The sequence below is a fragment of the Canis aureus genome, chromosome 16 (assembly GCF_053574225.1).
Source record: "Canis aureus isolate CA01 chromosome 16, VMU_Caureus_v.1.0, whole genome shotgun sequence".
Classification (NCBI taxonomy): domain Eukaryota; kingdom Metazoa; phylum Chordata; class Mammalia; order Carnivora; family Canidae; genus Canis; species Canis aureus.
This window is the reverse complement of record NC_135626.1, coordinates 17,466,988-17,491,343: the sequence shown is the minus strand read 5'-3', so window position 1 is coordinate 17,491,343 and position 24,356 is coordinate 17,466,988. Positions and strand designations below refer to the sequence as shown.

Genomic DNA, 24,356 nt, shown 5'->3' with positions numbered 1-24,356 from the left:
GGTGGGCGCTCCGGATTGGTCGTGGCCCTGCGGGAGGCAGCCAGTTCGGGCCCGGCTCCCCTCGCCCGCCCCCCAGTCCCTCCCCAGGTCCTTTGTACAGCGATTGCGACAAGCTGGAGCAGAAGGTGAAAGGAGCCTAGGCCACACAAAAGGGCCGAGGACGCGCCAGCGAGCCGGAAGGGAGTGGGGAGGGCCGCGACCCGAGCAGTGGGGGTGTTAGCGGCCGAGAGCGGGGAGACTCGGAGACCGAGGATCGCGGCATGGGGGTGCGCATCGGAGTCCCCGCCGAGCCCTCCCCTCGGCCCCGCTCGGTGTGTAGCTGAGGGGGGGCGGGGGGACCCTGCGTCGCTGCGCCCTCCGGAGCCGCGGTGGAGAAGTAGCCAAAGAGAGACGTGAATAAACCCCAGCTCCGGGAGCAGGCTCTCGGGCTCCCGCGGGGCGGCTGCAGCTGCGGCCGGAGCCACTGGCCGCTCCTCCCTCCGGGGCTTGGCCGCGCTCTCTGACCTCGGTGTTTGTCTCGGCCCCGCGGGCACCCTCGACTGCGCAAGAGCCCGGCTGGGAGGGGGGTCGGGCTCCGGGCCAGCGAGCGCTGGGCGGGCGTCCCGCCAGACAGCGGGTCTGCTGCAGGGGGCCAGGGCGCCGGGGGCTGCTAGTTCCCTGGCCTGCATCTGCGCGCCGGCCGGATCCCCCGGGAGCATGGGGCTCCCCAGGAGCCTGGATTCAGATAATGGAAATCCTCAACACCGCTCCCTGAGAAGGCCTTCCCCAGAAACAACAGCCTCAAGCTGGGGGAAAAGATGCACCCAGGCGCCTGCGAGGGGGATGCCTGTCACCCTGCGACGGGGCCGTGGCAACGGAGAGATTGCAGTTCCTTCATCAGTTCAGTAGCTGGCGTTTACAGGGGAACGAGGGAGGGATGGGTAAGAAACCCCCTTGTAAGTCACGTTCTTGCTCTCTATCGAAATAACCCGTTTTCGCTCTATTTCGAAGTTTGAGGCTGGGCATCTCAACCTTCATCCTCCATTCAGGTTCCCGTCTTTCCTCAAAATCCTGACCGGGGCCAAGGAGAAGGGCACTAGAAAGAGGCCGGCGCCCCCCCTGCAAGGGGCAAAGCCTGTGACTCCTACACCTCACGGTGACAAACGTCTCCCTGGGCACACGCTGGCCATCGTTGGACAAACGACAAGAGCGGAGGCGGGCACGCGGGAGCAAAGCAGCCGCAGGCCGGATTCGGCTTCCTCGGACTTCTGGGCCTGGGGAGGGTAGAGGCCAGAGACCCTCCGACGCTCCTCCAGGTTCAGGCCCTACCTCCGAGGGTGCGAGTGGGATGGACTGAAGGTGAAGCCCTAAAGCGGGGACCCTCTTCCTTCCGCAGCTCAGACTTCATGATTCTGCCGCTCTTCTAGTTGCAGGTCACACTAACGTGTCTGAAGCGGGTTTGCCGGAGGAGCGTGCGGGTCTCCCCTTCGGGGCCACTCGGTCCACTGGGATCCCATTTCCCGCCCTTTGCCCCGCTCCATGATCCCACCCGGGCACTGCAGCTGAGCTCTGCAGGCGGCAGAGAAGCGCCGCGACGAAAGTGCGGGCGAAGGACCAGTCCCCGTCCGCCTTGCGGGGCGATGCGCTCGGGCCCGGCTCCAGCACAAAACTTTTCCGGCTCTGAGTTTAAGACGCGTGCGCGCAAGGTCCGCGGTTGTGGGCGGGCACTGGGGCGGGGCGGGGGCGGGGCGAGAGGAGCGCGCGGCTGTGGGGGCGGGACGAGGCGGAGAGCGCGCGATCCTGGGGCGCTGGGGCGCGCGCGCGCGAGCCCGGGGTCTACGTGGGCTTACAGGCGGCGCGGGGGACGGCGCGGGGGTGCGCGCTCCCGGGCCTGCGGTGCGGCGGGCAGGTCCCCGGCGGACCGCGATGGCCCCTCCTCCGCCTTCGCCCCAGCTACTTCTCCTGGCAGCCCTTGCGGGGCTTCTGGGTCCCAGTGAGGTAAGGCGACCGGTCCCTGAGCAGGCTTGGGCCTGGGATCTCAAAGCGCCGTGCCCAAAGTTCCTCCTGGAAGGAGTGGCGCGTGCAGAGGGGATAGGAGTCGTCCCCTGGAGGACTGGGCCTGGGAGGAAGAGGGCAGGGCCCACGCCGAGGCCAGTGCCCCAACTCTTGTGTGCCTTCGACTCACAGGTGGTGGCCGAGCCGGAGGAGGAAGCGGGAGCCCGCTGTCCCGAGGGCCTGTGGCCTCTACCCCCACAGGTAGGAGCCTGGCGCGGGGCGGGTGTGTGTGTGTGTGTGTGTGTGTGTGAGAGAGAGAGAGAGAGAGAGAGAGAGAGAGAGAGAGAGAGAGAAGGAGCGGCTCTGGCCTGTGTGTGTGTGTGTGTGTGTGAAGGAGCGGCTCTGGCCTCGCCGCGCCCTCAGTCACCCTCTGAGGACCTCTGCCGGCTCCTCAGGCCCTCAGTCGCCTGCATCCCAGCCGCGGCGTGGGGCCTGCTGCCCCCTCCCCACCCCCACACGGAGTTCCCCAGCTGCCCTAAGCCCTCTTTTTCCCCATGCATAGGTGTCACCAAGAGTGGTTTTCGCGCGGATGAGCCGATGGCAGGTGGGTACAAGCCCGGAGCCATCCTTGGTGTCTGCACCAGAAACGGCGGGCTCTTTGCAGGTTTTCTCTGCCTTTTCAGCTCCCCAGCTCCATTCTTGACGCTTCCCTCAGGAAGAGAGTGAGCCACGGGTCTCTGTCCTGTGCAGTGCTGTGTCAGGAATTCTGTGGAGTAGCTGTCTGCCCGTGGGCCGGAGGCTGCAAGGGCAACCCACAAAACCACCCATGCCCCAACTCTGCTGTGTGGCTGTGGGAAGCCTCCGGACCCCAGTTTCCTTAAGAGGGGCATCAGTAATGTCCCTGCTCTCCAGGACTAAACGAATTGTGTGTGATAGCACTTGGAGGAAGTAGGAATCTATGGGAGGTAAAGAGTGTGCCTGAGATTACTGGGCACCAAGCCATGTATGTGTTCACCTTGCACGCCCGCCTCTGTTTTCATGCCAATGGTCAGATGGCTTCCCTGTCCCTTTGGTTTTTCTTTAAAATATCCATCTCTTTTTGAAATTTATCATAGCTCCAGGCCCAAAAACCTTATGCCACCTACCTGATTCCTTCCCTCAAACACTCTTTCATTAAATCATTCCCCAGTTTAAAAGCCTTCAATGGTTCTTTATTTCTCACCCTATCATGGTCATACCCATCTGACGCCTCTCCCAGACCTCCACCCCCACCCCCAGGTTTTTAGGCCCTGCTTAGTTAAATAAGCTTCACCTGACATTCCCAAATCTTGGGTTGCTCTTGGGTTGTGTTGGTCTCCTCATCACACATGTGAGTGCCGGGCTCATTTCCCACTGCTGTACCTCTGCTGCTGCTTATTCTCCATACCTGGCCTAATCTGACCTGAAGCTGAAGTGGGCAGCTCCCTGCCCTCCTGCAATCCTTCTCATCTACTTCCAAAGCCCAGTGCAAGAGTCAGCTCTTTCTTGAGAACTTGCCTCATCACCCCAGCCCTTATTCACCACCTTCTCCGAATTCATGTAATGCTTACAGCTTTTCTCTTATAACGATAAATCACTTTGAGTTTTATTAGTTTGTTCTTTCATTTGCATTAGTTCTGTTGCCCTGAGTTTCCTTCACATTCCCTGCAAGCAGAGCCCAGGAGTTAGTTGTCTTTCGGCATCTCCTATAGCGTCTGGCACAGTGCTGAGCATCAGGTCAGCTTCAGCAAAGAATAATTAATAATCGATGAAGTGTTCCCATCGTGGGACCATGCACCTGCTGCCTGACTGCCCTGTATTTGGATGTTTTGGGGAGATATGTGGATAGAATCAATACATAGAAGACCTGGTCTCCATTTGGAGGATGCTTACAGTCTAGACTGGGGTCCTGTGGAACCACTGTTGCACAGGTGCAGAGAAATAGAGCTGAAGAGTGGGGTCTAACAGCCTTACCTAGGCTTGTAAGCTTTGAGGGGTAGCACCTGATGGAGAGGCGGGGGGGTGGGGTGGGGTGGGATGGAGAGGAACAGAGGCAGGAGGGAATGCCTGCCGCTACCCAGGGCTCTCTGTCCTTCCCTGAACCCTGAAGGTGGGCATCTGGCCACCCTGGGAATCCCTTTAAGCTGGCCCCCAGGATGGGAAATCTTAGGATTGTCAGCAAGTGCCCTGGGCCTGGCGCGATGCCTCCGTATTTTTTCTCTAGGCTGAGGATGTCAGCTTCCTCTACCACCCCTGTGCACACCCATGGCTGAAGCTCCAGCTTGCCCTTCTGGCCCACCTTTGTGTGGCCCGGCCCTCACTGGCCCCTGACTCTAGCCTCACTCAGGAGCGGGTAAGTGGTTGAGGAAAGGTGGTCATCTGCACTGGCAGAGGCTGTAGCCCCTTCTGCAAGGGAAGGAAGATTCAGGGACTTCCTCTTCTTGCTCCCCACCTTCATCTTAGTTGTCCTTTCCTAGCCCCTGGTGTTGGCAGCATGGGGGGTGGTGCTGGAAATGGCGTGGATAGAGCCAGCCTGGGCTGCCCACCTGCTGAAGAGGCGGCGGCGGCGGCGGAGGAGGCAGAGGAAGAAGGCCTGGTTCTGCCCTGATGGTCTTTCTGGGCTGTCTCCCTTGGTCCCAAGGCCAGGGCGAAGGAGGCTGTGCTGGAGAGGGTGTGTGCAGGTGAGGGGTGCTGGGCATGGTTGGTGGTGGGGTCACTGGGTTATCTGGGCAGGAAAAGGGTGACTGCTATCTCTCTTCCCAAAGGCCCCAGCTTTAGCCTTTACTCTGTGGAGCTGGAGGCCCTCCGGTGCAGAGGAGGCAACTAGAGGGCCCAGGCACCTCTCTCCTGGCAGTGCCAAGAGGCGTGGGCTGCGTGCTGCCTTCCGTCTCCAGCCCACCCCCTCAGCCCTGAGGTTCCCCTCTGCTTCTCCACCGAGCTTGGAGGCCAAGTGGCCGGTATTGGCAGCTCAGGGTGAGGGAGGTAAGGTGCCCTCTGTGCCCACTCTCTCCTTGCTGCCCGAGGGTCTGGGCGGCAATGCCAGCTCTGGGCTAGAGACCCAGGGGCCCAAAGGGCAGAGCGGCCAAGGCGGCTGCACCTGTCCAGGTGGGGCTTCCCCAGCCCCTCAGGCAGCAGTGCCTCCACCCGTAGTCCGGGGTCCCACCCCTCGCACGGAGGAAGCCGCTTGGGCTGCCATGGCCCTGACCTTCCTGCTAGTGCTGCTCACTCTGGCCACGCTCTGCACTCGGCTGCACCGGAACTTTCGACGCGGGGAGAGCATCTACTGGGAGCCCACAGCGGACAGCCAGGACACGGTGGCCGGTGAGGAGCTACCCTCCTTACCAACCGGCGGGGGCCCGGCACCTCCCCGGCACTCCTGCCATTCCCTGATCGCCCCACCCCGCCCACAGCTGTGCTGAAGCGGAGGCTGCTCTTGCCCCCACGCCGGCTCAAGCGCTCCCGTCGGAGACCCCTTCTCCCGCCCTCGCCGGACAGCGGCCCAGACGGGGACAGCTCCGACTGACCTGCCCCAGCCCTGCCACTGCAGTGGTGGTGGTGAAGGGGACCTTTGCCCAGGAGGCCGCGCGACCTCTGCCACGTGGACCCTGCGCGGGACCGCCCCCTGGCGGCCGGCCGGAGCGCTTCCCGCCTAAGCATCGCAAAGGGGCTTGTCCCTCCGCCTCCGGTGTGGCTTGCTACCGAGGGTTGAGGGAAGGGGCCCACAGCCTCCCTTGCCTGTATTTCTAATTAAATTATTTTGGTAGAGTCTGGGGCTGAGCTGGTGCATCTGCCACACAGACACTCCCACCTAGGACCCTGTTCCGGGCCATTGAAGTGGGCTTTTACCAAAAAATCATTAGGCCCCCACCAGCCTGCCTCCACCTGCCCACTTGGCCTTGGCCAGTTTTAGTAGTGGGATAGAACCCGACCTGCTGCCCTGATGGGGAGGGGGAGGCAGCGTTAGCGACTGAAACCTTATTTCCCAGCTCCTTTTCTAGAACACAAGGGCTTTCGAGTTTCAGGTCTGGAACAGTTGTGGTCTTCATTTGCTTCATGCTCTTGCCAGGTTTTTTTCTCCCTTTTGTGTCTGCCACCTCCCCAATACCCCCTGCTCCCTCCGATTCTGTAAGCATCAGCAAGAGCACATGGTCACTTATTTATTTTTGATACAAATGTACATGACACATGTCTTGACAGCCCACCCACCACCACACAGGTAGAGCCTGGCCCCAGGGGGACAGGGAGAGCTGGTAGGCACTGCCATCTGCCTCTCCAGCTCCCAGGCTGCAGCTCAGATTCCAGATACCCAGATACCACAGGGCAGGTGCTGGCCTCTCAGAGGTTATGGGAAGGGGGCTCTCAGCTGAGTCAGGGACCCCGGGGAGCCAGCCCCAGGCTCAGACGCTTAGTTCTCTGCCCCAGCCAGCACATCCTCCTCCACAAGGGAGGGGGTGGAGAAATGTAGGGAAGTGGTTTTTGTTAGAAGTTCATAGAGAAAGGGGTAGGAGTGGGGGGACAGATGAGGGGAGGTGATGGGTTGGACCCCAGCTGGTTACCAGCAGTCCCTGGCCCCAGGATGGGGAAGGGGGGATGATCCCCAACACTGGTCCTGCTGTTCTGGTCCCCTCACCCTTCATAGAACTCCAGATGGGCCAGGCCTCCGGAACGGCACTGCCGCCCCGCACACTCACACACAAGCACGCAGGGACACTCAGTTACCACAATGTTAAAATTAAGGAGTGGAAGAGAGAGAGAAAAAAAAAACATTTTCCAGTGTTTGTTTGCTGCTAGGGACCCTGGGAACACAGGCTGGGGCCAGTGATCTCGGCAGGGGCCATTTGGCATTCAAGGACAGCAGCAGGGGGGCTGGTGGCTACAGGATGGGGGGACATCCACAGAGATTATGTACAAAGGAAGAGATGCCCCCGTTCAGCCCCCAGTAGGGCTGAACTGGCTCATGGGGGTGGGGTGCCTGTAGGGGGAACCGTCCTACTTGGAGTGTCCCTACCCGACCCTCTGCTGGGGGTGCCCCAGAGGGCCAGGGGCTGGGAGTGATACCTTACAGGCCCCTGCACGCTAGAAGGGGGGGAGGGGAATGCTATGTACAGGAGGAGGTGTGTGGAATGTGGGGGACAGAAGCTCCTGCTACCCCACCTCCCTATCCTTGGGGGGCTCGAGGAAGGCGGGCACCGGGGCACCTGGCTGCCAGGGGAGGGTGGCAGCACTGAGGGTACTTGTGCCAGCAGCTCTGTGAGGGTGGGGATTAGTGTCTGGAGTGGCCCAGCTCCCATGGCCAGTGAGGTCCCAGGGTGCAGGTGAGGGTGCAGGGAGAGTTGTCACTGCTTCTTTTCTCGGGTGGTGATGGTAACCAGCTGCTTGGCGGCCTTGGCGATGTCATAGGCGCACTGGATCACCTGCTGAGTCAGCAGCTGGAAGTCCACAGGGGCACCGGGCTCTGGGGGCACGGTCTTCCGGCATTCACTCTGCAGCCGGTAGGCGCTGGCATTGAGCAGCCGCAGTGAGCTGCGCACAGGCTCCAGGGCTGGCCTCTGGAGGGGAGGCAGGAGTTGGGCCTTGAACTTCAAACAATGAGCCTCGAACATGGCCCAGTGTGTCCTCATCTCCACCTAGGTAGCAGTCACATTCCCTGTACCTGCCCCACCCCAAGACTTTCTGGCCCCAGTACCTTTGGGAAGAGAGAGGCCATCTCAGTCACAGCCAAATGGATCTTCTCTGAGCAGGGCACAAAGCTTTGGGAGGAGGGGAGGGTAAAAATTAGGAGAGTTTGCAGCGACAGTGGAACAGTGGCCCCCTCTTACCCTCTCCAATGCCCAGGGGCTGCTAGGAGCCTTGCATCCCACCCGCATACCTGTCATGCTTGAATTCTTGGGCAGCCCGCAACAATTCCTGAATGTTCTTGGTGACCTGTTCCGTCTTCAGGATGACATCCTCTGTGCTGGGAAGTCCAGGGTCGAGATCTCCGTCCAGGCTCTCCAACTCTGGGTGGAAGTCTTCTTCCTTGCCCAGCTCAAGAAACCTCTTCCCTTCCAGTCTGAGGTCAGGGTTAGAAAGAGATATTCCAGTGGTGAGGCTGCTTGCCTGCACCCTCCCAGACACTCCAGCACCCACTCAGCCTTCTTCCCTGGGGTGCCTCACCCAAGCAGCGGGTCCCCACTTTGCGTGTTCTCATAGTCACTGTCAGCACCGCTGCCGTGGCGGGAAAGCTTGCTCTGGAGGATCAGGGAAGGGGTAGTAGGTGACATACATGTTCATAGACCCACATGGCCTGGCCTGTCCGTTTCCATGCACACATCTCATTCAGCCTGTCCCTCGGGCACTAGTGATGGGAACTGGGAATGGGAATGTTACCGTGTGACGGCTTCCTTCCTGGGAACAGGACAGCAGTGGGGAGGAGGGAGTGAAGGGCACAGCTGAGGCTGACACCCCCTTCCGGATCTGAAACCCAGGGGGACTGGAGTCAGTTCTTCCTCCCTGCCACCTGTCTTCCAGTTTCCCAGCAGTAAGGAGGAGGGGGGTGACACGTGTATCTAGTCATCCCTGTGCCCAGCAGCTGGCACAAAACCTGGCACCCACTGGGACTAAGAACCAATCTGCAGAAATGGATCCACTTCCCCCAAGCCCTGCTTACCCGGTAAAGGCCAGCAGGGACGTGTACTGAATAGATGGCATCATCCTCCAGCTCCTGGGGGGATGGCACAATAGGCATCACAGAGGACCCTATGGCAGCTCCAACCCTGTTTCCCCCAATCCTTGACACCCAGAGGCAACTCACAGTGCTGTGGAAAGGCTGTAGCCGGGTGGTAAGCTCGTCCCCAGGTGGGCCCCCAAAGGGCTTCAGGGCAGAGCCTGGTTCATACATGGAGAAGGCCTGGCGGTCCCTGCGGTGGGCACTCCCACCAGGCCCCATCGATGTATGTTCTGCTCTGTCGCTGGGCAGTGGGGGTGTGGGCACTGGCCCCGGCGGCTGCCGAATCTGCAAGTTCTCTGCCTGCAGCTTGTGGATCTGAGAGCGCACGGTGGTGTCAGAACCTCCAGAGGCTCCAGGAGTACCCCCACCTCTGGGGGCAGGGGATCCTCTAGGACCAGGATGCTAGAAGCCCCACTCCCACCAAGCCTGCTGCCCTTACCTCCCTCTGTAGCCTCCGGAGCTCATCACTCAAGCTGCTGTTGACCTTCATGAGCTGCTGCACCTTGGCCTCGGAGGTAGCCAGAGCCTTCTTGAGCTCCAGATATTCCTGCAGTGTTACAGCCCCATCGGATAGGTCTGAGGAGTCCATGCTCTGCAGAGCGAAACAGAGGTGAGTCAGTCATCAGGGGCAGGGGGTGAATGCCCACAGAAGGCTCTTCTCAAGGCCATAACCAGCCCCTTGTCCCTGAAGCCCCCCGCTATAAGGGGATAGAGCTGGCCCTTGATGGAGGCCCAGGGAGGGGCATTGCTCAGACCCGGGCACGGTTGTTCCTAGTGGCACCAGCGCTGCGCAGGGGCTCCTGGTCCGTGTCCTCGTCCGAGGCTACACTGTCGTAGTCATGTTGGTCGTCGAGGTCACTCTGGCTCCGTGCAGAGAGCTCAAGGTTGTCTGAGGGCACAGTCCTGTCACTCAGGATTCAGCCACACAACGCTTCTATCATGCCACCCCAAAAGGGAGACATGAAAGAGAATATTCTAGAAAGATGCCCATTGCCTGTAGCCCTATCCACACCCTTCCCACCTGTGGGGCTGCTCAGGCTCTTGCCCTGCTGTCTCCGCTTGGCCTCGCTGAGAATGTCTATGATCAAGGTGGCAAACTCTCGGGCATTAAAGCGGGCCAACTTCTGTCGCCCCTACAAGGCAGAAAGAACCCGGCTGGCATGACAGGCCCCCTTATAGCTGATAGACGGGGGTGGGAACAAAGCTGCAAGGGAGTCCCCTGTTATCTGGCTCATGGCCAGAGCACGGGGTTGAAGATGACACAGATTCTGGGTGCCGAGGGGAGCTCTCAAGAAGAGGCTGGAACCACCGCCTCCTCCATGAGGCTGCTCACCAAGTGCTCAAAGAAACAGCTTCTTCCCCATATCCAAATCCTAGTGCCAGCAGAGCCCCGAGAGGCCTAGGGCAGGGGAGAAGAGCAGGCCCAGACAACAGCCGCTGAAGAAGGGCAGGGCCCACAGAGCTGGTGACCCCAGGAGAGGAGGAGACTGCCCCAGGCCCCCCCATCCAGCCCCCTCACCTGATTCCGTGTGGCTGAGTACTCGGGGTTCACAGGCAGGAAGGGCACAGCACTGCGCTCTGTCACCAGGGTGCTGTGGTTTTGGGTAGCCAGCCACACTATGGGGGAGGATCAGGGAGCAAATCATCCAGAGCATCCACGGTGTCCAAGCCCACAGGGTAGAGGTGGGAACATGCTGAGCACAGCCTTCCTCACTCCTCCCCACGCCCACCAAGTGCTGATGTTCAAAACAGGGATGGTCTTCAGACAACAAAAGCAAGGCTGGGTCAGGGCAAGGCTGGGCGAGGCTGGCCAGGCTGATGACGAACAGAGCAAGGCGACCCCTTCTTGCCAGGCCCAGCCCAGAGTTTGCGCTGGAATTTGGCTGTGGCCAGGAAGGAGTGATGTAGGGGGAGGGCGTGGAGTGGGACTGGGGAGTCAGCCAAAGTGGGAGGCAGCCAGAGCAGAGATGAGCCCCAGTCCAGGGGTGGGGGCGGAGGAACAGGCTGGCTGCCTCCAACTAAGCACACTCTGCCTGGCTGGGGAGGCTGTCCAGACCGCTGCTCACGGCCAGCAGGGACCGATATGCAGACCTGCTGAGCAGACCAACCCCAGGCATCCCCTCTTGGTCCCAGTGAAAGGACCTGAGAGCCACACCAGGTCCTAGCCCTTCTGCAGCAGGCGGGCAGGTACCCTCATCTCATCCACCCATGACCTTAGATGCCCTCTTGGCTCACCAGCATCATTTTCTCTTCTATCCACCTCGTCATACACATCCATGGCAAGTTCCTCAAAAAGCCGGTTGCTGAGCTAGAGGCAAAGAGGGGGACCCAGGCTTTGTCAGATCAATTGCTCCCTAGTGCTGACAAGGCCAGCCCAACCAAGATGTCATAAGACATGGGAAATGGCTTGTGTCCCCTGTGCTGCCTAGCCCCTTCTCAGAACTGGAAACTGAGGCAGGGGTCTCTCTGTCAAGCTCCAAGGTGGGAGACGACAGAGAGAGACCAGGTCAGAACAGTTAGTGCCCTCATAGATCAGAGGGGAAGCTAGGGCCCTGAAGCCTGCAGAGGGCAGAGCCAGAGTCAAAGACAAAAGGCTGGGAGGGGATAGGGAGGGAGCCAGGAAGGCAGGAGGGAGGGGGACCAATGGCAGGGGTGTAGGTCAGAAATGGGGACAGCTCTAAGCATCAGGGGCCTGTCCAAGCAGACTCACCGCCTGCAGCTTCTTCTTGGCAGCTTTGGCCAACTCAGACAGGTCTAGGCTGTGGATGAAGGAGGGAGATGGGAATGGGTAGACATTAGAGGTGGCCAGGCCCCTGCCTGTGACTCCAGAACATGCAGGGATCCCAGGAAGACAACATCCCAGATGCTGCACACCAAACACCCCCCCCAGCCCTCCCACCTCCAGAGCCTGCTCCCGCAGCAGGCACCATATACCTCTGAGACATGCACTTTTGCCGAGATCTAAGTCCAGAGGGAGGCAGCAGAGGAAAGAACAGGACAGAGGCACCAATTACCCAGGAGCAGGGCAGTGCAAGCCTTCCCGGGGCAAACTCATGCCCACCTCTGTGCACACGTGAGCCCCAGAGTGCACACAACAGAACTCGTCTCCCCCCACAACCTGCTCCTCCACAGGCTTGCTCTCTCCCTCTGTGCCCCACTCCCTGGGCACCTGTGTCCCCGGCCCCGGTGGAGCTTCCCCCAGCTTCTGCCCTCAGTCTCTCTTCCCTAGTCCTTTGCCAGAGTTGTTTTGTTTTGTTTTGTTTTTTTTAAGATTTTATTTATTTATTCATGAGAGACACAAAGAGGGAGAGAGAGAGAGAGAGAGAGGCAGAGACACAGGCAGAGGGAGAAGCAGGCTCCATGCAGGGAGCCAGATGTGAGACTCGATCCCAGGTCTCCAGGATCACGCCCTGGCTGAAGGTGGTGCTAAACCGCTGAGCAACAACCCCCCCCCCCCCCGCCCCCTCTCCCTCCCCAGGGCTGCCTGTTTGCTAGAGTTTCTTCATCCATCTTCCCACTTCTGATCCTTCCCCTACAATCCCCTTTCCCACCCAGCAGCTGGGGTGATGTTTCTGACACACTGGGCCATGCTATTCCTGGCCTTAGAAACAACTCAATAACAAAATATGTGTATGGGGTATACTTTAACCGTACTTAAACAAAAAGCTCACTTAAACAATATGCTATGTGCTTGGCATGCATTATCTTACTTAATCCTCTCAACAGCCCAGAAAAGGCAGGAACTCTTGCCCTCAATGCCACGAGGTAACTAAGAGAGGTCAAGCAGCCTGCCTGAAGTCAAACAGCCAATAAATGGCAGAGCTGACTCCACACATCAGTGCTTGGAACCCTCTCTACTCCTGTGGGGGCTCACAGGACTGGCCATTCTCTCGCCTGTTTCTATCCCAGTCCTGTCCTGGGATTCCTCACACTATACTCCAGCCCCACAGACTGCCTGCAGTTCCCTGCACAGCACTTCCCACTTATATCATCTATGCCCTTATTTCTCTTGCGGTACTCCCCACAGGGAACTACAGCTGTCTTGAGTAGGCGGCCTCCCTCTCCATACTGCAAGCTCCTTTGGGGCAGAGATCACGTCTGAGTTACCTCTGTGTTTCAGGGCCGAGAACAGTAGCTGGCACCGGAACGGAGCTCGGTCACCATTTCACTGAGTACATGCTGATATGTGTTTGAAACACACACACCAGGCAGAGTAAGACCAGAGAAGCAGGAGGGTCGCTCGGCGTCTCAGAACAGAGTAGATCTGGGTTCAAGGATCCAAGCTGCCTAGGCCTGACCATCCCTGTCTGCCCACACTGGCCTTCGGAGAGGAAGAGAGCGCCTCCTCTCTCTCAGACCCCCAGGCCAGCTGGCAAAGCCTGGCGAGGCTTGGCCATCAGAAGTGGCCACTAGGTGGCGCTAGCATCCATCTCGTAAGCTGAGTGAGTGGTCCCCACAGCCTAGGCGCCTGAGATCATCAAATCAGAGGCAGAAACACCTCAATAGTACTGTGCCCTGCACCCCAGCCCCTGCACAATTTCTGAGCACCCCACAGAGGCCTGCTCAGCAGTCCCGAAGTTAGTCAAATCCCTGGAGCCCACCATCTGTTCACCGAAGAACAGAGGTTTGTCTAAAGATTGTACAGTGGGGTGAGTGCCACTGGAAACAAGTCCGCAATCCACCACTCCTAGGGCAGGTGTTCTTGTACTCCAGCCTGTGTGGGATAGCCATGGGGCTCAGGCTGTGCTGGCCATATGTTGAGCTGACATCTCTCACCTGCCTGGGGGCCCAGCATCGGGGAGTGAGGACTGGGCAGAAATGCCAGCCCCCAGAGAGTGGAGGACCCTACAGCCTGGGGAGATGGAAGGGTGGAAGCTCTGGGCTCAGGCACCCACATGGCATCCAACAGCCTCTGGGAAGGGGCATCAGGTGGGCACTCACCTGTCAGCCATCTGTGGGATGATGTAATGCCCATTCTTGTGATCTGAACAAAAATGAAAATGCCAAGTCACTGGTGCAAGCTGGCCTGGGCAACTGGGAGCCCATCTCACTGCCATGAGCAGGGCTTGGCACCCAGAAGTGTCAGGGGACAGGGAGGAGGGCAGGCCACCCCCAAGAGCCATGGGAGCTGACTGAAGTTGTGCCCACCCCCACTCCTATCCCAGTGTGCTGTAGCCAAGAGCCTGCATCAATTTCACAGGAGCCAGTTGCCTAGCAACACCGTTCCCCAGCCAGCTTTGTCACCATGGCACCTGCTGCTGGGGTGTGTCTGGGTCCCACCTGCCTGGCCCTCCCAGGCCTGCCCGGAGCTCTGCTCACCCGGCTTGCGTCCACAGAGATAGAAGGCCAACCGGTCAGTGAGCTCATACTGGCACTCGACTAGCCTTTCCGCCAGCTCATGGTGCCCCGCCTGCCTGTGGGGAGGGGGCGGGGGCATGCCTCAGCCCTGCAGCAGCAGCCTAGCACCCCCACCCGCCAAAGCCTCACCCACCATCTGACCCTCACCTGGCATAATCAATGGGTGTGCGGCCATTCACATCAGGGGAGCCTGGGTCAGCCCCATACACCACGAGCAGCTCAGCCTGCAGTGTCTGCCCCGCCTTGGCAGCCACGTGCAGAGGTGTGGTGCCCTTCTCTGGATGGAAGAAGTTGGCTTGGGCACCCAGGGACAGCAAGCGCAGACACGTCTCCAAGTTGCCTGTCCGAACACTTGAGTGCAGTTGCTGCAAGGAGCAGAGTGTGCCACTGATGTGTGTATGAGGCCCTGCCCCTCCTCAAGCTGTACCACGTCAGGCAGCTGCTGGGACTCCTACCAGCTCCAGGGGCCCAGCTGAAGTTGAGTTGTCAGGGAGGACAGAGGACTTCCCCCAAGGAGTTAATGCCAAACAACAGCTGCCATCAGTCACTGGCTACCTGGGCTGCGAACTCTGGTTGAGACAGATGTTGTCTATGAGGGAGATGCTGTTCGTTCTTTCCCATTTTACAGAGGAGACTGAGGCTCTGAGTGGCTAAGAAATGGCCCCAAGTCTTCACAGCATTTGAGTGGCAGATGGAGGATTTTAGCCCTGTTGTGTCCACTTGGGAGCTGAGGGGCCTTGACCACATGCTACCTGACCACACAATCTTGTCCCCCTGCTGTACCCCCTATTCTTGCCTGACCTGAACACCTTTGAGGCCTAGGGCTCAGTGGTGATGCAGGAGAGGCCCTAAAGGGTGTCACAGGTGACAAGAGAGGAGGCCCACCCATCCCCCATGGGGCCCCTCCAACCTTGCTGAGATCTTTGGCAGTCACCCCATCATCGTCCCGGCAAGGAAGCTTGTGCACAAACGCCAGCATCTGGTACTTGGCCCTGATGAATTCTGACTTGATGGGGCTGGGCAGGGCGCATAGGATGCGACGGTGAGCAGAGCGGGAGAGGCCAGTCACCGGTCCACCTCTTGGACCCGCATCTCAGACCATGCACCCCCTGCCACCACCCCTCTGGCCCAACTCACTGGACTTTGTCTTGGGGGTTGGCTTTGCGCCGGCCACTCTGCACTTGTGCAGGGTCCAGCAGGGAATGCTCCCAGATGGAGTTGGCCCCGTTGCTGGCGAGCGTGTGCACCATCTGCAGGGAAGAGGTGCCAAGTCAGGGTGCCCACTGTGCACCGGCTACTGGGGGAAACCCCTCCAAGTGCTGGCTGCAGCCAGCGGAGCTAGAAGCAGTACCAATGGGCCTCCCGTGTACCTGCCACCGGTGCACCTTCAACCAGGTGGGCCACTCGAGCATGTGGGTCCCACTTGGCACTTCAGGTGGCACAGCAAGCGTGCCAAGGCTCAGAGAAGTTAAGTGACTTGCTCAGTGCTACATGGCCAAGCTAGTACATGGCAGAGCTGGGGTGAGTGCCCAGATCTGTAAGACCCCAGTCTTAGAAGCCTCCTGTCTGCATGGCTAGCATAATGGGCGGAAAGGGTCAGAGTCAGGTTCTGCCCCAGGTGAGTGCTGCCCTTTGGAAGCTGCCAAAATCCCGAGCAGAGTGAGTGTAGGGGGAAACGTGTCCATGCTCAGCACATTCTGCAGAATGAAGACCCGCCCGGCCTAGCCCCGTACCTGCAGCAGTGTGGGAGGCCAGGCGCTGTGGCGAAGGTGCTTGACGATGGAAATGTGGCGGCCCAGGCTCCGGTGCACACTGCAGCACTCGTCACACACCAGCACTCCCCTGCTGATGGAAGCCCAGCCGGGGTCTGCCAGTGGGGGAACCAGGGTCAGCCAAGGCCAGATCACAGGCAATGTCTCCTGGGCACCTGCTCTGGGCTCACACCATGCTCACACGTTCCCTTACTCAGCTTCCCAAAGCCCCAGGAGCTGGGACCATCAGGGCACACAGGTTACTGACGAGGAAGCTGAGCCATGGCGTAGGAGGGATTTCCCCAAAGGCTCACAGCAGGTGACTGGCAGCTGTGCCCCTGCCTACACATCTCTGCCTGTCTAGGGGTGAGTGGGGGGAGTGGTCCCCAGGGTCTACTCAGCGGGCACATCTTCTTGTCCTGCAGCCTTTCCCAGGGAACAAGACAATTGGCTAGCCCTTCCCCCGGAGGCAGGAATCCCCTAAGGGATGCAACATTGCTGTAGCGTGCCAGACAACCCTAGGTACCCCTCCTGTGTCTGGGTCAGTGCCACATGCCTCCTGCACCCAGGCTTCTGCTGGACCCACTGGCCCACCAGCCCGACCCACTGTATGCTTCCATGGGCTCCCGCCTCTGTCCTCGTCTTGGCAGGCAAGAGGCCTTCTCATGCTGAGCTTCCTGGCCTCATCACTGATGGGCTGAGCCGGAACCCCTCTTAACTGGGATGGAGAGGGCAAAGGAACTAAAACTGGATACCCACTCTGTACTAGCTGGGCCTGTATGCACGATGTCTCTCACAACTGTTAGGCAAGGCAGGAAGCGCTACCCTTGCTATACCAATGAGAAACAGTGGCTCAGAGAGATTAGAGTGCTGGCTCAAGGTCACAAAGCTAGTGAGTGGGGTTGCTGGGATGTGGACCCAGCACAAGATGCCAGAAACCGTGCCCTGTTCACACCCACTGCTCTCCTTCTGCTCCTGCCCCTAAGGAAGAAGCCCCAAGTGGGCAAGGGCCCTGGAGGGCACTCTCCACTACTTGGAGAGAAGCAAACTTTGGAAACAAGAAGAGGGGGCCAGGATAGGGTCCTTCTCAGGGGCAGGGGAGATGTCGCCCATCCCCGGCCCCTTGGGAGAGGGGAGGAGACAGCTGCATACAGCTCAGGCTGTGGAAAGGTCACAGGGGAGAAAGCAGCCATTGTGTGCCTCCAAGAGTGGGGGCAGGGAACCTCTCTCCCAGGACACTGTGCTCTGCCCAGGCCCCCTGCCCCAGTCTCAGGAAGTCCAGAAGTGGGCCCCCCAGCGGAGGGACAGGCTTGGGATAATGAGAGTCTCTCCAACCAGAAGGTGATTCCCAGACCCTTCCCCTGAAGGACTTCCATAGAAGTTCCAGGAGAACTGTAAGGAGATTGAGTCAGGGTGAAGCCTGAGTTCTGCCTACAGCAAGTATTCCCTCTATGGAGACAGGAAGAAACAAGAAGTGAAAGAGGGGGTTCAGCTCTTTAGGTCTGGGCTTCTTTGGGCAGCCCCTCAAGAAACAGGACAACCAGCTGCCTGTCATACACCTTCCTGGGAGTTGACTTCAGAGGCCCATGAGGAAGGGACCCACCACCTGTGCCAAGAGGGGGAGCCTAGGACACTCCTTAGTATTGGCTTTCCCCAAACAGTGAGGCACCCCAGTGAGCCACATGAAAGCTCCCTCCCCCGACTCCCAAGCACCACTGGGTGAGGGGTCTGCCCACCAGCCACCTCTGGCAACTCAAGCAGGAAGCTGGAAATGACGCAGCCTAAATTCCTCTTGTTGAAATGGTGGGGTTTCCTGTAAGCGGGGAGCCGCCCAGGCCAGGATCATAAATGGGCCACCCTGAGGCCTCCACCCCAGGCCCACAGCCTGACCAGAGAAGCCAGGCCTGAGAGGACTGCACAGATATCCTAAGCCAGGCCAGACATGGTAAGAGATCAGGAGTTGGGGAATAAGGTCCAAGGCTTTGCTCGGTACTCTCCCAGCCTGGGGGAGGGGTCCTACCTCTTTTCCACAGTGGCCTGAAATAGGAAGGTTGAGCAGGGGACACTGTCCTGGCCTGGGGCACACCAGTGCCAGCTCAATTCTTGATTACACAGATGAAAATCCCACCCTAACTCTACTGCCTACTTCTTATATGCCCAAGGGGCCTTGGGCCTACCCAAGCGGAGCCCTTAAGCCCCACTTAGGCCACTTCGTCAGGCCTGAAGGGCTTCTGTAATTCAAATGACTATAGCAGTTTAAGGTTAAGGGACCTTGCTCCCAAAAGGCTCCCTAGATCATACTTGGGGTAGAAAGGACAGGGATATAAGGTGTTGTTTTGTTTTTAATAGGCTCCATGCCCAAAGCCCCAAGGTGGGGCTTGAACTCACAACACCAAGAGTCACATACTCTACTGATTGAGCTAGCCAGGTGCCTCCAGGGAACATAAGGTTCAGGAGATGTGGTAACCTCAGTACCCTGCTGAGATCCAGATGGGGGTCTGGTATGTGTGGGCAAGTGGCAGGAGGGATCTTGGGATAATGTTAACTCATCATCAAGGCCTCTACTAAGGTGAATTCATGTTACCGCCCAAAGCCATTCCTGGCCTCTAGGGGCAGTAGGTTTGCTATAAAGGCCAGGGTCTCCAGAGCAGATCCTCACTAGGAGAGAGAGAATTCTCTGCCACTCTCTCTTTCTGTGGGTCTCTCATGAATGAATAAATAAATCTCTAAAAAAAAAAAAAGGAAAAGAAAAGAGGGTGAAGCCCACCATCTTGAAAGCAGGCAAGAGTAATCCATGGAAATAAAGGTCAGAATGGCAGTTACCTTTGGGGGGTGTTGACTGGGAGGGGGCAGAGGAAAGGCCCAGAGAGCAATAGAAATGCTTTACCTTCAGATGGGAGTGGCTACTATGCAGGAGGTAAACAGGTAAAAAAAAAAAAGCATCCATCCGGCTCAATAAGGTGCAGGAACTTTGCTATGTATAAGTTAAACCTCAATAAAAGAGAAAGAAAGCCCCCCCCCCCCCCCGCATTCACTCCTCCCCAAACCCACCATCTACATTATGAAGAGACAAATGAGCCTGCAGGTTTCCAAATGTCCCCTAGCCAGTAGCCATCTTTGCTCACCCAAGTGCCTGGCACCCTGAGGTTCCACTCCCATGACCTGGGCTGCCCAGGTGGAAAAGCTGAGATGGAGAACCATGGGATAAGGAGCAGGCCCCTGAGCTGGATCAGGACTGTGAGCAGCGAGTGGAGGGGAAGGAAGGGGGGGGGAGACACATTCTCCGGGGTTCCTTGACTCCTGCCCTCTCTTGGACACCCACAGCAGACAGGTACACATATGGTGCCTGATGACATTGCGCAGATGCTATAGCAGCCATGCTATGTCCAGCCGCCTTACAAAATACACTTGTCACTTGTATGCCCATGCCTGGAAGCAGAGGGAGGACGAGGACCTTTGCAGTCAGCCTGTATCTCACCTTTCACCTCTATGGTCTCCTCAAATTAACCAACCACAAAAAGGCCACAGCCCCACTTCTAGGGCTGGAACCCCATTCATAGTGAGAGAAGCCTATGACTGGGTAGGAGGCATGTGCCTATATCCCAACTGTTGATCACCCTCAAGCCTTGTTGTACCTGGGCTGCTATAGTTCCCACACTGAGAATGCCACTCCTTGGGTCCCACAGAGATTGGGTCCTATGGTGGGGAATGGGGGAGCCCCAAGTAGCCAGCTGGGGTCCTGATAAGCATCTAAACACTCAGGGAGGCTCGACATGTGCTAGACACCATGCCAGGTGCTGGGGTAGGGTGATGTGTAAGACTTTGCCAGCACCCTGCCTATCTCACCATCCTTACCCCCTGCCTATTCCTGACATGTATTCTGGGTCAGGGGAAAAGGAGGTACCTGGGGCACGAGCAATCCAAGACATCAGATACACATCACTCCTCCCCGAACCCATTAGGCATCCATAGGTTTCAGACTGTCAAATCCAGTGGAGAAAGGAGAACTACCTTGCTGATTCTGTCCTATGTCCCTTTGGCTGAGAATGAGAACCACAGACTTGAAGATGGGATGGTCTTCAAAAACCATTTCTACTCCCAATTTCTTTGCTTCACAATTGAGAAAACTGAGGAAGAGCCCTGCCATGGGTCACAGAGTAAGCTGACAGAAGCACCCTCCCCCAGTCCTTCTGGACCTTCCACCCTCACCCCTATGCTATGCCCGCCTTGCAGAGGTTTACACAACAGTCTGGGACACCCACAGAAGGCAAGCTCTCCTCCTCTTGGCCCTTCCATCCTCAGACCTGCATGCGGCTAGAAGAAGATCACCGTTTCCAGCTCATTAGGATAAGGATATGTAAGCCCAGATAGCTTCTTGAAGGCCCTCTAGATCATGACACGCCCTGAGAGAAGTCCCAGGGTCGCAACCACCCACGGAGTACCATGCCTCTGCCAGGCATCCACAGTCACCAAACACTTGAGCTTGGAGCCATCGGAACCACTGGAGTATCTGTGGTTCTCAACCTGTTGGGGTCTTAGGCCTGTCCTAAGGGTGGCTCAAAGTTATGGGTGCATGGAACAGCACCTCACACTCTCATGTTTAATTATGCCCACAGTCCCCCTGGAATTCAGAGACACCCTGAGCCTGCCCAGAGGTCTCCTAGGGAGTTAGCTTCTTTATTTTAAGGAGAGGATGGACAAAAGCCATGGCTTCCTTCCCCAGGCCAACTGCTGAGCCCCATCACTGGCACGGTCCTCCCACATCAGAAGGTAGCAGCCACTCAGGTCACCACTCCTCACTTCCTCAGCTGGTCAGGGGGGTTTCACATCAGCCTGGACCTGACTGTGCCGGAGAGAAGGGAAACACCAGGGTAAATACAGCCAGGAGGCTGGCCAGGAAGCCAGCGATATCCTGGGTACTACTGCTCCTTCCCCACTTCTGGCCAGACTGGGCTACACAGGGCTAGGAGGGGTCTGTGCCCAAGCTGGGACAATGCTAAGCCCACCTGACAGGGTTAAGCAGACCTTACTGGGGCATAAGAATGAATAGCTGAGTCTAGTGGCTCCCAGGCACCAGGCAGCCTGGGGATGCCTGAGAGAAAGATGCCCAGGCTGTACTGGCCCTCAACACCAGGCCCTGCAAGTAGCCCCGGCCTTGGGAACCAGGGGCAGGCAGTCCTCGGAGTAGCTACCGCCTCTCCACCCCCCCCCACCCCCATCTGCTCCCAAAGAAACACTACCCCAGCCTCCCCTGGCCCATCTGCCCAGCTTTCTGCCCCTTGACCTCCGCCACCTCAGCGGGCGCCCAGACCATGCGAGCAGCAGGTGCAAGACGCGGGGGTGGCACCGAGCTGACACGAAACCCCACTCGCCCCCACCTCCTGAACCTTGCGGGCCTCCGCCACAGCCCTCCTGCCACCCCAGGCTGGCGCTTCCGTCGGGAGGTAGAGATGGGGGCGGGGGGCAGCCAGCCGCCTGCCTCCCTCAGACTCCGGGGTGGCGCCGGCAGTGTCCTTCCCCGCCCGTCCGCGGACGCGAGGGCACCGGGGCCCCCCAGCCGGCCCTCCCGCCAAGGACGCGGCTCCGCAGTGGCCCGGGCGGGGGCCGAGGCCGCAGCCCCCAGCCCCGCGCCCCGCCCTCCGGCCCCGCACGGCGCTCTCGCCAGGCCCGGCGCCCGCCCGGCGGCCTCGCAGCGCGGTCGCGGTCGCGGTCGCGGTCGCGGTCCCGCCCCCGGCCCGGCCTTGCTCACCCGGGGCGCTGCAGTCCGCACACACCTCCGCCCGCGGCCCCTTCCGGGACATCCTCAGCGGCGACGCGGCCGCAGCCCTCTGGGCCAGCGTGGGGGGCGCGGGCGGCGGGCCCGGGCGGCGGCTGCCTCTGCTGCCCGGCCCGGCTCCGGCAAGGCCCCGGCTAGGCTCCGCGCGCCCGGCCAACCGTCCGCCCCCGGGGCTGGCCCGGAACCCGCCGTGCCCGCCTGCCCGCTCGCCCTCCGGCGCCCTCCGCCCCGCGCCGCCCCGCGCCGCCCTGCCGCCGCTCGCTCTCTCCGCCCCCTGCGCGGCTCCGGGCCGCTCCTGCAGGAAGCGGCGCAGGCCCTGCCCACCGGGGGAGGGGCAGCCCGCAACCCGCCCCGCCGCCGGGCCCTGCGGGCCGCGCCTCCCGGAGAAAGGAAGCCGGGAGCGCGGGCGGGAGGGGGCGGGGGTGCTTAAAGGGGCCGCGGCCGCCGCGCTGCAGGCCCTAGAGGGCAGCGTCGCCTGCGCGCCGGGCCTCGCCTCCCTCGCTCTCCGGCCCCGCGGCTGTGTGAGTTCCCCGCGCAGCCCTCTCCTCTTCGCTTTCCAGGTGGAGGGTAGCCCGAGGGGCTCAGGCCCGGGGACGGTGACCCTTGGGGGACCTGGGAAGAGAGGAAGGAGCTAGAGGCCCAGGCCCCCTTCCTCGTCAGAGCGCTGTGGTTTGGGGTGCCCGCCTCTGTGTGGCTGAGGCGAGGTGTGCGACCTGGCCCCCCATATATCCACATCTGTGTGTCCAGGTGTGTGTGGTCACACCCTTGCTGCTTACGCACAAAGCCAACAATATGGACGCCCAGGTGTACCCCTGCCTCCCAGCTAAAAATACATCTATACCTCATCCATGCTGCCGTCCCGAGAGGAAAGAATCTGGGCAGTTTTTAAAGGCCTCCCGAGGGGTGACCACTGTGCCTGTGGGCAGTAATATCCACTCTGCATTCGTCTTGTATACCTCCACGGTGTTTCTGGGCCACTGCAGGTTTGTGTGTCCAGGGCGTGTGCATATAACATACAGGGACCTTTTCTTATGGTGGCCTTTCTTCCTAGACTTCACACGGAGACGGCAATGGGGGGGGGGACAGGAAGCGGAGGCGCAGGCGGCACGTGGGTGCACCCCTGCACTGAGCATGCTCCCCCATACACGTGTGCCCCGCGTGCACCCAGCCCCCATCCCTGCAGCAGCAAAATGCCAGAGCGCTTTGCTTCTGGGGCCAGGGCCCGGGTGGCCAGGACCAGGCCTGGGGGCCAGGTCAGTGGTGACCGGAATTAAGGGAAGATTCCCAAGGGGCAGGGAGCCCTTCTCAGTAACAAGGGGGAGAAGGGGAGTCCTTGGGCAGGGGTTTGGGAGTTGGTCGATTTTATCCCAGCGGTGCCAGAACAGCAGTGGCTTGTGGGTGGGCAGGCTGCTTCCCTGGGGGAGACAAGTAATGCTCATGAGTCACACCACCCGAAATACAAGCAAAGCTGCCTCTATCGCCTTTTGCTGCAGCCCAGATTGACAAGTTTGTTTGAAATCGCGATCCACGGGGTATATTTATAATCGCACCTTTAAGAAAAATCTTTTTGCAGGCCTCTCCTCCCCCCACAGCCAGCCGCTCAGCTGGCGGGGCTTCTGCAAGCGAAGGTACCTCGCGGTGGGGGAGCACCACCTGCCGCACGGTGCCGCACCCACACCGAGAAGCCAGTCTGTGGGCTTGGTAGCCCCAGGCTGGACGACGTAATGGAGCGGCCTGGCCGCTCTTCCCGGCGCCCCCCACCCCCACCCCCAGGAGCGGTGGCCGCCCATTCACCCCCGATCGACCCCCAGCTATGGAATTTCATTTATTAAATGTCGAGGCGGCTACTGGCAGCTCCATCGCTTGGCTGTCTTTGTTTCTCTGCTGTGTGGGCGCGTCTCGAGCACGTGGCAGCTGGAGGGCGCAGACCCGAGGAAAGGCGACCTGGGTTTGGTCTAGGGCCGCCTGGCAAAGAGACCCGGCTGCTAAGGGCATAGGTCCCCCAATCCTGGCCGAGCTCCCCGTCTCCCAGAACTCCCAACACTTTTCAGGGGAAGAATGATTCACCCCGTCGCCCCCTCCCGCCCGCCAGCTCTACCTCCGGGCTGGCCCGGGGACTACCTGGGAGTGGCCCAGGCAAGAAGCCACACTCTAAACTTTGTTCCGGAAGACCCCAGCCCCGCCACTGCGGAGCTTCTGGGCCCGAGACTAGGGATAAAAGGGTTCCAGGATCTCCCTCTGGAGACGTCTCCACCTCAGGAAGCAAGACAGTAGAAAAAGAAATATGAGACAAGGTTCTATAAACAATTTAATGAGGAAACAAACGGACAGGCATTCTTCTGGCCACTCCTAGCCGTCCCTCCCCCGCCCCAGCCCCTTCCCCAACTCCGGCTGCAGCCACAACACTCTGCTGACCCCTCGTGGTGGAGGTGGGCAGCGGTTCCCGGTTGCCCGAGACGCCGCCAGCTGGCTCCTCCCAGGCTGGAGAAAGGGGCGAGGCAGTCCATTCCTCCTTTATCCTTTCCCGCCTGGGCCTGGCACCGCAGGGTGTGGAGGAGGAAGGAGAGAAGACCACACAAAGAAACCTGAGAGAGGCGCGGAGAGTTTGCAAGCTTTTGCTAGCACCTCCCACACAAACATTTCTTGGATTGTTCTAAGTAGGGCTGGTATGGAATCCCTAATTCCTGTCCTGTTCTAAGGTGGACTCAGGAAGGCACAGTGCCCGGTCCTGCCACCTGTCTCGGTCCACCCGGTTGCGGGCGGGATGCGC

The 24,356-nt window shown here is 59.6% G+C and overlaps 2 protein-coding genes across 14 annotated transcripts; one reads left to right on the top strand and one right to left on the bottom strand.

Annotated features, from left to right (window-relative positions):
* The first annotated feature begins 11 nt into the window (after positions 1–11).
* Positions 12–5,757, top strand: TP53I13 (tumor protein p53 inducible protein 13). 10 transcript variants are annotated; one of them, XM_077851928.1, is made up of 9 exons: positions 12–879; positions 1,029–1,295; positions 1,407–1,685; positions 2,167–2,235; positions 2,537–2,578; positions 4,217–4,345; positions 4,470–4,673; positions 4,758–5,313; positions 5,403–5,757. In XM_077851928.1, exons 3-9 carry the CDS (start codon positions 1,620–1,622, stop codon positions 5,513–5,515), a joined length of 1,179 nt encoding a protein of 392 aa, XP_077708054.1. In that variant the 5' UTR covers positions 12–879; positions 1,029–1,295; positions 1,407–1,619; the 3' UTR covers positions 5,516–5,757. The 10 variants fall into 10 exon arrangements, with proteins under 10 accessions (XP_077708054.1, XP_077708055.1, XP_077708053.1 ...); XM_077851929.1 differs by having other exon boundaries at positions 12–920; positions 1,413–1,685; XM_077851927.1 differs by having other exon boundaries at positions 12–920.
* A 379-nt stretch (positions 5,758–6,136) lies between these two features.
* On the bottom strand, positions 6,137–22,609 carry GIT1 (GIT ArfGAP 1). 4 transcript variants are annotated; one of them, XM_077851920.1, is made up of 21 exons: positions 22,543–22,609; positions 15,793–15,926; positions 15,197–15,309; positions 14,970–15,075; positions 14,207–14,424; positions 14,021–14,115; positions 13,643–13,685; positions 11,636–11,662; positions 11,412–11,460; positions 10,937–11,009; positions 10,221–10,318; positions 9,723–9,834; positions 9,457–9,590; positions 9,141–9,293; positions 8,786–9,016; positions 8,642–8,695; positions 8,362–8,448; positions 8,149–8,222; positions 7,862–8,044; positions 7,679–7,742; positions 6,137–7,541 (listed from the first exon to the last, which is right to left on the bottom strand). In XM_077851920.1, the coding sequence occupies exons 1-21, from the start codon at positions 22,592–22,594 to the stop codon at positions 7,329–7,331; spliced, it is 2,313 nt and encodes a 770-aa protein (XP_077708046.1). In that variant the 5' UTR covers positions 22,595–22,609; the 3' UTR covers positions 6,137–7,328. The 4 variants fall into 4 exon arrangements, with proteins under 4 accessions (XP_077708046.1, XP_077708049.1, XP_077708048.1 ...); XM_077851923.1 differs by lacking the exon at positions 22,543–22,609 and adding an exon at positions 21,560–21,718; XM_077851922.1 differs by lacking the exons at positions 8,362–8,448; positions 22,543–22,609 and adding an exon at positions 21,560–21,717.
* Between the last annotated feature and the right edge of the window lie 1,747 nt (positions 22,610–24,356).